This window comes from Rousettus aegyptiacus, unplaced genomic scaffold (genome assembly GCF_014176215.1).
Source record: "Rousettus aegyptiacus isolate mRouAeg1 unplaced genomic scaffold, mRouAeg1.p scaffold_m13_p_6, whole genome shotgun sequence".
NCBI classification, from domain to species: Eukaryota; Metazoa; Chordata; class Mammalia; order Chiroptera; family Pteropodidae; genus Rousettus; species Rousettus aegyptiacus.
The window spans coordinates 96624908-96637725 of record NW_023416309.1 but is presented as its reverse complement, the minus strand read 5'-3'; the positions used below and the strand labels follow the sequence as shown (position 1 = coordinate 96637725).

At 49.6% G+C, this 12818-nt stretch overlaps 1 protein-coding gene across 1 annotated transcript; it reads left to right on the top strand.

Annotated features, from left to right (window-relative positions):
• Positions 1 to 224: 224 nt before the first annotated feature.
• Positions 225 to 12237, top strand: TBX21 (T-box transcription factor 21). Its single transcript, XM_016164802.2, has 6 exons — positions 225 to 954; positions 7629 to 7783; positions 8150 to 8271; positions 8793 to 8951; positions 9101 to 9162; positions 9425 to 12237. The coding sequence occupies exons 1-6, from the start codon at positions 464 to 466 to the stop codon at positions 10041 to 10043; spliced, it is 1608 nt and encodes a 535-aa protein (XP_016020288.2). The 5' UTR covers positions 225 to 463; the 3' UTR covers positions 10044 to 12237.
• The last annotated feature ends 581 nt before the right edge of the window (positions 12238 to 12818 follow it).

Sequence of the window (12818 nt, the reverse complement as noted above, 5' to 3'; positions counted from 1 at the left end):
AAAGGTGGGTAGAATTTCTACCAGGGTCCAGAGAAGAGTAACAGGCTGGCGTTTCAAATGGTGGGGCTGACTCTCAGAAGGGCGTCTACACCGTGGGGGCCCTCCAGTTCTCGCCGCCCGCATAGAATTTACCAAGTATTTAGCCACGAGGGGGCGGGGTGACGCGGGGCGGGGCGAGGCCGAGGTGGCGGGTGTGTGTGGAGATCGGAGAGCTTCATAAAGCCACAGCAAAGGCGCGCCGCGACGCTAGTGACAGCAGTTCTCTGGAGAGGGAGCCTGGGAGCTGCCGCGCGCCCGCCAAACGCGGGCGCAGGACCCAGGCGTCCGATCGCGGGCGCCGGTGGGGCCCCCGCCCCCAGGGTCCTCTCCCCAGTCCCACTCGCGCAATCCCCTACCCTCTGGGCCGGCCCCACGCGGACGGGTCGGTCCTCGACGGCTGCGGAAGGGTGCACGCCCGCCCCGGATGGGCATCGTGGAGCAGGACTGCAGAGACATGCTGACGAGCACCGAGCCGATGCCGGCGAGTGACGAGGGCCGGGCGCCCGGCGCCGAGCCGCAGAACCGCTACTTCTACCCGGAGCCAGGAGCGCAGGACGCGGCCGAGCGTCGCGGGAGCGCCAGCCTGGGGGCGCCCTACGCGGGGGGCGCCCTGGTGCCCGCCCCGCCCGGCCGATTCCTCGGAGCCTACGCCTACCCGCCCCGGCCCCAGGCCGCCGGCTTCCCCGGGCCGGGCGAGCCCTTCCCACCGACGCCGGGCGCCGAGGGTTACCCGCCCGGGGACGGCTACGGGGCCCCGGACCCGCGCGCTGGGCTCTACCCAGGGCCGCGCGAGGACTATGCGCTGCCCGCGGGGCTGGAGGTGTCGGGGAAGCTGAGAGTCGCTCTCAACAACCACCTGTTGTGGTCCAAGTTCAATCAGCACCAGACGGAGATGATCATCACCAAGCAGGGACGGTGAGTGAGACGCGCGCCGCAGCGCCAGCCGGCTCGCCGAGGTCCCGCCTGCCCGGAACTCGGACGCGCGTTTTCTCTTTTTTTTTTTTTTTTTTTTTCATGTCTGTCTAGACATTGCTAGTGTCTCCGTGTCCCTCACTGTTTTGGTTTAGGCTTTGAGTGGGGGCGTGGAGGTGGAGGGAGAGGGGCTGATAGTGAGGACAGGAAAGTTCCGGGGGTTGTTTACACCAACATGCTGAACTCAAAAGGGAGATGGATGAGAATGGGTGCAATGAAATTATTTTGGTTTAGGGAAACGGTGTCTGTGGGTTCACCCGGAATTACTGTGTGCCCTGCTCTCTGCCTGAGTCAGGTCGCAGCGGCAGAGGGAGAGCCAGTGTTGCTGGGTCCGACAGGGCAGGACACCTCTAAGCCCCTGTGTGTGGGGAAATGGAGGGGAGGGCAGAGACTCGCAGTGCAGGCGACACTAACCCAACCCTCATCCTGGGGAGGGGGTGTCCACCTCTCCCAGCCCCTTTGCTGTTATTGCTCAACAGTCAGTTTTGGGAGGGGTAGTAAGACTGGGATTTGGTGACATGGAGACACAGTCGCCAAGTTTCCTTTCCGGTAGTACTTCGAGATCATATGTCTGGTGTGTGTGTGTGTGTGTGTGTGTGTGTGTGTGTGTGTGTGTGTGTGAAATATGTGGGGGTCACAGATCCCTTCCACACACAGGCCTCTACCAGAGAATACAAATACCTATGGGCCCAAGCAGGTGAAGCTAAAGGTGGGTTGCAGCTGGCAGCCTGTCCTGCACTTTACATCCTTTGAGGGCTGCCCCCTGAAAGCCTGTCCACATCCCTGTGCAGATATTCACTGGTCCAGCCTGAGGAACCCATAGCTCCGTGGCTCAGGGTCCCCTGGACTCAGTAAATGCAGGGGTAGGGTTTGGGCCCGAGTGTGCTGCTTCCGGAGAGAGCCTCCTGTGTGAGGAAAGAAAGAGAAACTCGTGACTTTTGTGGTATTTGTTTAGTAAGCAACACTGATCAGGTCCTGCTTGTATCTGGCGTGTGAGAGTGTGTACCCACCCTTCCAAGCGGGGACCTCTGTGGCTGGGGACCAGCAAGGACTTGTGTGTAGAAGGTCTGTGTCATCAGTGGACCTGGGAAGTTTTGAAGATTGTATACTAAGTGTGGGGTTTGGGGAGAAGAAGGGGAGAGGCCATACTGGGCCTGGGGATTGCCGTTCAATTTGGGCATTGCTAGAACATTCTCCTCTCCTGATGATTTCTGTGGGGTGTCCCGGAATTGAGGGGCCTGTCTACCAACCACGATGAGTTTCAAGTTGCTAAACTATTCCTCTTTCTGTGGGATGGACCCAGGAAAATTGGCATTTCCTTTTATGGCACAACCTTCATCTCCTAAGCCTTCTGATAATTCCCCTCCGCTTCCCTAATCCTTCTGGGCACACCTGGGGAACAGCCCAGGTTTCTAGTCACATCGGGTCTGAATTGGAAGGGACCGGGAAGATCCTGTCAAGTTCCCTCCCTGCACGGACAGCAAAACGGGCCCAGATTCAGTAAGAGGTTACACAGCACACTCATCACTGGCAGAACTGGCACCAGAACCCAGGTGGTATCTGCTTGGATTTCTTTCTCTGGCTCCGCATGGCCAGGAGTGAAAACAGCCACCCACACTGTCCGAAGGCTTTGATGCATTCAGAGTGCTTTCACTTCCATTATTTCACTGTGTGCTGGGTAGGCCGAGCAGTCTCCCCATTATACAGCTGAGGGCAGTGAGGCGCAGGGATAACTAGCAGCTTATATTCTGTCATACACACATCTGAGTTTGGGCCTCCACCCTGTTGCGTGGTCAGGAAGCCTCCCTCCCTGGGGCCCGGCCCAGGATTCCCCACAGCCTGCCGCCAGGCCCTGGCCCCTCCAGTCTCGAGGGATGGGGACATGGATGAAACATCGGCCAGAACCTCAGGGGCCTGGTGGGTCCTGAGTCTTCCCGAAGGCTGCTCAGGGAGGTATCTCAGGGGATGTGTCTCTCAGTGTGCATCCCCATCTCTACCCCTACGGCCTCTTTCTTTCATTTATTTCTTCTTCTCTTTCCCTTCCTTCATTCCTGCTGAATAAGTTTCTCTTGACAAGTTTTGTTATCCCCTTTTTGGATCCATACACTTATTTTCTTTTATTATGAAAAATTCCAATACGGTTGACCCTTGAACAACATGGGTTTGAACTGCTCGGGTCCGCTTACACACCGATTTTTTTTCAATACATACCATAAAGGTATTTTCTCTTTCTTACTATTTTCTTATTGTAGGAATACAGTATATAATACATGTAAACATTCAAAATATGTGTTAATCAACTACTTATGTTATCGGTAAGACTTCTGGTTAATAGTAGGCTATTAGTAAAGTTTTGGGGAGTCAAAAATCATACGTGGATTTTTCCACTGCATGGGGACTGTGCCCCTAACTTCCATTTGTTCAAGGGTCAACTGCGTATGCAAAAGTGAAGAGAAAAATGTAATGGACCTCCGGAGCTCTACCCATACCCAGCTTCAGTAGTCGTTAGCACCGTTCGTTCCAACCTTGTTTCTTCTTTATTCTCGTGCACTTCACGCCCACTCCTCTGATCTGGAACTATATTAGTGATAGTGTAAAGAATTAGTAAGTAAATCCTAGACACAATGTTAGTTCATCCTTAAATATTTCTCCATGTACTTCTAAAAATGGCTTTTTAAAAATAAACACAATACCCTTAGCAAACCTGAAAAGAAATTCCTAAATATTGTCACAAATTTCCCTAATTGCTTCATACGTGTGTGTGTGTGTGTGTGTGTGTGTGTGTGTGTGTGTGTGTGTGTGTGTGTGTTTATAATCCTCATGCTTTCCATGCATCCCGAGGGACTGCTTCAGACACTCTGGGGTCCCTGTTGGAAGGGGGCAGTGGCCTCTCATCATTTCCTTTGATGCCTCCCCTTGGATCAGGCCTCAGGACTCCATGGTGGGGTGGAAGGGACAGAGGACATACCACCCCCAGTTCAGTCCCATCGGCCCCAAATCACCCTGTATCTGAGTTTGGGCTCCAGGGATCTGGGAAATTAATGGCCATTTTCTTCCACTACTGGCTTCTGAGAAGCAAGACTTGGGCTCAGAGAACAGCCCCCTTTCTGGCCTCCTGCTTCGGAGGGCTGGCCTGATCCTCCGTGGGTTCCAGTGACCTGTCAGTCATCGCCACATCACCCACAGCCTTCTTCCTTTTTGAAAAATCCTTCCAGCCCAGGCCTACCCACAGCCGCATAGCCTTTCGTCTTGGGCTGACTCACTTGCTTCCAGATCCTTTCTCTCCCACCCACCTTACCCCTCAGTATGGACAAGCAACACAGTCATGTTCTCCTTCATAGGCAGAAACGGGGTGAGAAGCAGGCGTATGATGCCCGGTCCAGAGACTGACCCAGGAAGCTCAGATGGGGCTAGGAGGGGGAATTGAGGACAAAACGATGGCCTGGCTCGCCGGAAACTTTGGTGTTCAAGTTAGTGTGTTTGCAGATATTTGGGGTGCCTGATAGTGCCCACCCCGGACTTGTGTTGTGTTTCTGTGCGGCACTATACATCTGCTATGAACGTGTTGGCAAGCATATAATAGTTGACGGTAGACATTCTGAGTAGAGGAAGAGCGAGGCCGGTGTCTGTGGGTGTGTGGGTGTGCATTAATTGCTGGCAATCCCCACTTTTCTGGGTGCGATTAGTTGATTATTATAATTAAGATAACTTCGGGTAGGTCTGTTGTTAAGTAGTTCAATTTGCGTTTGTGTTTGTATATGTGAACTCAGGGGTCGGTAAAACAGTTTCGATCCCGCACGATCCGCCTTCACTGGCCTTGCAGCTACGGAGATGTTCCCTTTTCTGCATTCCCGAGTCCGAGAACTTTGTAGATTTTTCAAAAATATGTTTCGCTTTAAGCTTGCCTTATTTGGGGCTGACTGGCTTCATTTTTCTTGAGGCAGGTGAAAACACCTTTGCTTTCTGTTCAGCCATTTGCTGGTGGCCGTCTGATTTCTATTAAGTGGGTCTCAGGTGGGAGGAGAAGACTCCTGGATGGCCCAGTGCATTTTGTATTTTGATAGGTACAAGGCATAGCTGGAGAAACCTTCTAAAAGGTACCAATTTACACATCCACATGTACACACCGGCAGTATACGAGAGAACCCATTTTCCCACAGGCTCATCAGCATTAGACTTTTACCAGTTTTGAAACATTTTGGCAACATGACTGACAAAAACCATCTCCTTTTAATTTGTACTTAATGGCGGTGAATTGGAGCATGTCAGAACTGTTTAGGATGGGGGAGGTGTAGACGACCCTGCAAATTTTTTCAAGGCAGGATGGTCCTTAGGGGCAGCAGAGCAATTTGGGGTCTTGGACCCTGTCCTCTGAGAGCAGAATGGTTAGTGGTCTTTTTTGGGAGGTGGGGCTCAGTTTGGAACCAGACCCATTTTCACTCCCTGTTCCTTCCCAGCAAAGTATCATGTAAATCAGAGACTATTTTGGGATTCCAGCTGGTGATGATTCTAGACTTTTAAGGTGAAATTGTGACCTCCCTTCTCCTGTCCCTTTCGCCCATCTTCTTCCTGTGTGTCCTCCATTTTCCTCTGCTCGTGATGAGCAAGATGCCAGGATGGAGACCACACAGCCTGTGCTTTGTGGTCAGGAGACCCTGGCTCTGCTCTCCCACCAAGTGGCTGTCACCAAACCTCTCCAAGTCACATTTTCTTTAAGTATAAAATTGAAAATAATATTTTATATCTCAAAGGACTAGTTTAATGAACCGGCTGCTGCATAAATAGAGGCTCAATGAATATTTCCTTCTCTTCCTTGGTTTTACTAGTTTGTGTAGGAACTGGTGGCAATATAGGAAACGTATGAGTGACCTGACCACTGTCATAGAATGCATTGGTGATAGAAGTGGGCCGAACGTATTCTTCCACCCTCGATTGCCCAAGGCCTCATTTCTAAACTTTGATTTCTCAAGTCGACCGACCTGCCAAGCCCCTGGGACCCAGAGCCTGGAACCAAAACTCCAGACTCTTGCTAGAGGGCTTCGATAGCTCTGGGCCTGGGAGATGGTGAGACAGGAGTGGGATGGGAGAGAGCGTGAGCTGAGTTTCACATCTTTCAAACTTCTTAACACGTAGTCAGAGGAAAGATGGACAGGAGTTATCTCCATTTGTGGGTGAAGAAACTAAGGTTTGGTTTGGCAATTAACTTATTCAAGGTTGTAAGACCAGTAAGTCTCTTGCTCTCAGCCTAGGACAGTCTGGAGAAGACAGGAATGGGATAGTGCTCTGCTGGGAGACCACCTCAAGATTATTCAGGGTGTTTCTCTGGGCCTCTCTGGGTACTAGGACCCACCCAGTAGCGTTCTCAGGCCCCTGAAACTCTTCCTCCTCCAGGTTTCCTGACTCACGGACTAGTGCCTTTCTTCCCATCCTACAAGGAGGAGGGGAGAAGCATCTGGGAATGAAAAGTAATTCCGATGAGGGTTGACTCTGTCATCCTGAAAACTCCGCTCCTCCTGCTTGGGTTAGAAGAGAAAAGCTAAGCCATTGGAGATGGTTATGGTGTTGGTGATGGCAGAGGTGGTGGTTGTCGTAATGTTGGCGATGGAGATGCTGACTGTAGTGATGGTGGAGGGGATAATGTCAGTGATGGTGACACAGGTGATGGTTGTGGTGTTGGCGGTGAGGAGGGTGGTGATGGTGGAGGTGTTGGTTGTATCGATAGTGGCGATGGTGGGGGCGATGGTTGAAGGTGCTTCTTTCTTTGTGTTTCTCTGGCACAACAATGCAGACTCCCAACCCCAACTTCTTCCACTTTGAGCATGAAGACTGTGCTTGATAGAGTCCTCTTTTAGGTGGATGGGAAAGTCCACCTAGGACTTTAGCTGCTTCTCTGAAGACCCAGGCCTGTGGCCGGCCATCTAGAGACATCAAGCCCAGGAGGATAGGACAAGGAGACCCTGTGGATAGGTGCCATGGGGCTAGGAGTGTGTGAGCACTGTGAGAGCTGTAGTGGAGAGGATGAATGGTAGACTGAAGTCAGACCAGGGCATGAGGACCTACTAGGAACTATCTGCGGAGGGATGGCTTGTGTGCTTGCTCCCCACTAGGAAACAAACTAAGGTTAGAGACAGTGGTGTGCAGTGAGTGTCTAGCAACAGACCCTCTGAAAGAAGAACATTTTTAAAAGCCCTGATTCATAGTGTTTGCTCATTTCTGTGGTATCACTTCTATGATATCTGATTTCAAGCTACCCACGTGATATCACTGAACGCAGAACTGGGAAGAGTCGCGTAGTCGTGCACATTATCTAGTATTTCCACGTACAGGTAAAATAGATGTAAATAACCTCAAAAGCAGAGATAATAGGAAAATGTAGTAAAAGAATTGAGAAGTGATGATGTTTGAGTATTTATTACCTTGGTTTATACTATAATGTATTTCATGGTAAGTTTGTATAATTTAATTTTTAACAACTGGCTGACAAACTTCCTGAGCATTTCCAGTTGGCTCTCGTGAGAGGTGGAAGCCAGCTCCAGCACACCACTGGTGACCTTTGCACAAGAGGTCTGAGGGGTTGGGGGCTGTTGGCTATTGGCGGGTCTCTCTGTTCTCCCCAGGAGGATGTTCCCATTCTTGTCATTTACTGTGGCTGGGCTGGAGCCCACCAGCCATTACCAGATGTTCGTGGACGTGGTCTTGGTGGACCAGCACCACTGGCGGTATCAAAGTGGCAAGTGGGTGCAGTGTGGCAAGGCTGAGGGCAGCATGCCAGGTATGTGCCCCCTGGTAGGATGGGCACTTTTTCTCCAAGACTGTGCGCCCCCTGGTGGATCCAGGAGGAACACTTAAGCCCCTTCCCCCAGAATTTCATTCCCCATCCCACCCCACCCTACCCTATCCCCTCCCACTGGTCTTTTCTGTTCCATTTGTCATCTCTTTTCTACTTCGCTCTGCCCACACCTCTGCCCACACCTCCCTCTGCCCACGCCCCTCTCTGCCCACACATCCCCTTGCCCTGCCCTGTCCACCCCCACCCCCCATCCTTTTTGACATCCCCCTCAGAAAAGGCCAAGAAGACTCACATCACTGGGGGTCCGGTCCCAGGGGGCTGCATGCCAAAGAGGTTAACTGTCCACAGGAAACCGCCTATACGTCCATCCAGATTCCCCCAACACTGGAGCCCACTGGATGCGTCAGGAAGTTTCATTTGGAAAATTAAAGCTCACGAATAACAAGGGGGCTTCCAACAATGCTACTCAGGTGGGACTCCTCCTCCCCCACCTCCCGGGGAGCCCTACCCCCACTCCCTGATCCAGAGGGTGTCTTGCGGGTTGGTTCTCTTCTGTAGGAGTCACTTTTCTTTCTCTGTGACGCTGTTTTTTCCCACCCACTTTGGGAGGATAGACGAGGTGGGAGGAAGCTGAATCCCAGGGTAGACAGGACATCACAGGCCAAGCTAGACCGGAGGTTCCTCCCTGGCCCCAAATCCCGGGCTGCCATTGCTTGTGTACCATGCTGCGCATAGATTCAAAGCCCAGTGGTCCCAGGGAATGGATGCCTTGAAAACCCCTGTTTGTGCTTGGTCACAATGGACACCCAGGGTAGGAAATGGGGCAAAAGGGTAGAATTGGTACCCCAAAGGGGCTGGGGACTGGAGCTGGAAGGCCTAGGAGAAGTTGCATGGTGGCATGGCAGAGGAATGGACACGATGACCTCAGGGCAGGGAGATCCTTCAAACTCCCTCCTCCCCGCCCCCAAAACCTTCTTGCTCTCTCTTTCAGATGATTGTGCTCCAGTCCCTCCATAAGTACCAGCCCCGACTGCACATTGTTGAGGTGAATGATGGAGAGCCAGAGGCAGCCTGTAACTCTTCCAATACGCATATCTTTACTTTCCAAGAAACCCAGTTTATTGCTGTGACCGCCTACCAGAATGCAGAGGTGAGGGTGGCCCGGGCAGCAAGTGTGGGCCTGAGCCTGGGCTGGGGAAGCCTGGGAGAGTGGAGCCTCCAGTCTCCATTGGAAGGGATTTCGGAAGTTTCCTAGCCCCAAATTCAAGACTCAGGCCATTCTGTTTCCCCTCTCTCTAGATTACTCAGCTGAAAATTGATAATAACCCTTTTGCCAAAGGATTCCGAGAGAACTTTGACTCGTAAGTGCCACTGGTTTCAATTCACCTTTGCAGAGGCCTACTCTTGGTCCCTCCTCAGGCAGGGACACCAGACATGTGCTCAGCACATTTTTCTAGGTGGCCCTGAGGATGGGAGAGGGTGGAGAGAAGGCTAGAGGGTGGTGGGCCAGGGGAAGAGAGTCTGGGGAGGATTGTGCAACAGGTAGGCTCATGGGTGATTAGTTTTTCTCCTGATCTCTCTCTTGTGTACCATGCTTTGCCTCCTTTTTCAATTCTTTTATAGAATGTATGCAGCTGTTGACACCAGTGTCCCCTCCCCACCTGGACCCAACTGTCAATTGCTTGGGGGCGACCACTACTCTTCTCTCCTACCCAACCAATATCCCGTTCCCAGCCGTTTCTACCCTGACCTTCCTGGCCAGGCCAAGGATGTGGTTCCCCAGCCTTATTGGCTGGGGGCCCCCCGGGACCACAGCTACGAGGCCGAGTTTCGAGCAGTCAGCATGAAGCCTGCATTCCTGCCCTCAGCCCCTGGGCCCACCATGTCCTACTACCGAGGCCAGGAGGTCTTGGCGCCTGCAAGCAGCTGGCCTGTGACCCCCCAGTACCCTCCCAAGATGGGCCCAGCCAGCTGGTTCCGCCCCATGCGGACTCTGCCCATGGAACCTGGTCCTGGTGCTTCAGAAGGGCGAGGGCCAGAGGACCAAGGCTCTCCCTCTATGTGGACTGAGATCACCCCCATCCGGCCAGAGTCCTGTGACTCAGGACTGGGTGAAGGAGACTCCAAGAGGAGGCGTGTGTCTCCTTATCAGTCCAGTGGTGACAGCTCCTCTCCTGCAGCGGCCCCGTCTCCTTTCGATAAGGAAACTGAAGGCCAGTTTTATAACTATTTTCCCAATTGAGCAGATGACATGGTGAAAGGAACAGAAAGAGTGTTATTAAGTTGGAGGACACCAGCTAATGTAGGCAAGAGACTCAGGACTGAGCAGTCTCAAGCTTCCTCTGTCCCTTCTCCTTTCATAGTTGGTTGGGAAAGAGATTCTGGGGTTCACTGGCTGCTTCCTGGCTCACAGTCAAACCTGAGAGGAGTGTTCCCTCCCCTTCCTATGCCCTAACTACAGTCATTTACCTGGTGCTGCTTCTGGCTGTGAGTGCCCAGCTGGAGAACAGAAAAGAGAACAAGAAGGTCTTGGACGCAAAGGAGCGTCCTCTCTTCTGCAGGGGTGGGTGAGGAGTTCAGGTGGAGAAGGCCGGACACTGGAGACTCAACTCTCTTCCTCTGTAGAGGAACTTTCAGCATTTTTGTTTGCGTGTGTGTGTTAATCCCTGATCCGAAAATAAAGATATGTGGATTTTAAAGCAATCAGCTAGCCAGGGTCAGGGACTGGACTCAGGTGGCTTTGAGAAGCTGGCCTGGGCCCTACCCGCTTAGAAACTGTGGGGTCCTGAGGAAGGGACTGGAAATGGGGGCATGGTGCACGTCTCAAGAAGCAAAGTCTTGGGGGGTTCGTTATGTGTATGCGCGCGCTTTTTTCTTTTTTTAAATATTTTTTTGGAACGGGGAGGCTATTTATTGTACAGAGAGTGGTGTCTGGATATATATCTTTTGTCTTCATCACTTTCTGAAAATAAACATGAAACTGTTGAGTGTGTCCTGCTTTGGTGCCTGGATGAGGGACATGGGGACTCCACTGGCAATTGCAAGTGTACCAAAGCTGTTCTTTGGCTCTCGAACAGAACCCGAAGTTCTGAAGAACCTGTACCTGCTGGAAACCTGAAGTGGCGTCATTCAGGGGATAAACTGAGTTAGAGCAAGAACACATGTCTTACCTTCAGCGCTCAGACTGATGGCCGATGCCACCTCATAAGGAGTCTTGAGACAGAGAACCACCCCTCTGCCTGTGTGTACAACTTGGTTAACTGGAGGAGGGATGTGAGGCAAGGCCAGGAGACAGGGGACAAGGCTGGGCTGGGAGTGGGGGCTCTAAGGGGAAGGATGGACTTGATTTCTCCATGTGTGTCTAGCAGCTTTGGTTCTCAAACTTCATCTTAGAGTTGCCGAAGGATTCATGAAATTGCTGTTTTTGTAGGTCAAAAAAGCCAAGTCTTGGCAATTTCATATGATTCGACTTAATACATGTGAAGGGTTTAAAACAGTGCTTGATAAACAGTAAGCACTCGGTGTGTAAACTACTGTTGTTATTACTATAATTCTGTTTCTCTTTATACACAGCTGAATTGTGTTTAACAGATGCTTCTTTTAAAGAATTTAAGCTATGCAGCAAAGTATAAAAACAGCAATAAATTATCCCAAATCATACCACCCATCAATAATTATCATTAACATTATATGGTTAGTAGATAGGAATGCTTTTGTAAAATTGGAATCATATTGAAAATTCTTTTTCTTAAAATTCAACACTATTGAATTTTAGTTAACAGAATTTATAACAACAACAACAAAAAACAAGAACAACAGAGAAAGCCAAACTTGTCACAGACAAATCATCAAAATCTCCCAAACTCTCAAATGAATGAAGGGAATTGCTGAACTCAAGATTGATTTTTCTTCACAATAACAAACATTTCCGGAAAGAGCCTGCTAAAGTTAAGAAAGAGACCTTATGGGAAACGTTCAGAGATTGGAGTTGCCGTGTTTGCCTCCACCCAGTCCAGGTGTTCCCCGTTCTAACGAGGGGACATCCTCACGGGCTTTGAGGTGTTCTCACCCATCCTCTTCAGATCCAAGAGCTCAGAATTTTGTAAATGACATCAGGAGTTCCTCCACGCTGGACTCTGTGAGTGCAGATTATCCTTTCCTTCACCCCACCTTTTGGCTGTCATGCTCTGGAGTTAACAGTCTTAAGCTGAGCCTGTTTCCTTTCTTGGGGAACTGTTATTGATAATTATAATACTCTTCTTCCCCACTGTTTTTAAATGGGTTTTGTTCATTTCATCAGATATGAGGTGAAGGGAGTTGTGATAGAGTCATACTTCATCTTTTCCAGAAGTCCGGCTGCATATGTTTTGAAGCTGTGTCATAAAGAGTTATTATTATTTCTTCTTGACTGAATGTACATTTTACTGATATATATATAACCAAATATATATGAATATATTATATATGACATATATATGTGTATATATATATACAGTCTTTAGTTAATGTAATGCATTTTATCTTAAATTTTTACCTTAAATATTTTATGGTCTGGCATTAATATTCAAATTTGTGCTTTGTTTTTATTTAAATTAATCTGATAAATTTTCTCATGTTTAGTTGACGGTGTCTGAGTTTCATTTTTGTTGTAGTTATGTCTTTGTCAAGCAGCAAACTAATGGATTTAAAAACACATTTGGAGACTCAAAATGTTTTCTATTTATTTATAAATAACATGATTATTCATTAATCCACCACATAACTCAAAAACTAAAACACCAATAATATCATAGCTAGTTATATATTATCCCATCTCATCTCTTACCTTTCTTTTATAGATAACTCTATCCTGAATTTTGTGTTTATCTTTTTCTTCCTTTTAAACTTATGTGTCAACACTTTATATATCTAATTATTGCATTATTTAGTTTTTGTTTTTTTGAACTTTATAAAAAGTACGTGTGTGTGTGTATATATGTATATTTATATTATCTTTCTATGCAAAAATGTGGAATGA

Bases quoted from the DNA above. Each gene is read 5' to 3' on its own strand.
- TBX21 (XM_016164802.2), top strand. From the start codon at position 464: ATGGGCATCGTGGAGCAGGACTGCAGAGACATGCTGACGAGCACCGAG. The intron at 8,952-9,100 runs GTGAGGGTGGCC...CCCTCTCTCTAG, and splicing joins CCGCCTACCAGAATGCAGAG to ATTACTCAGCTGAAAATTGA. The intron at 9,163-9,424 runs GTAAGTGCCACT...ATTCTTTTATAG, and splicing joins TTCCGAGAGAACTTTGACTC to AATGTATGCAGCTGTTGACA.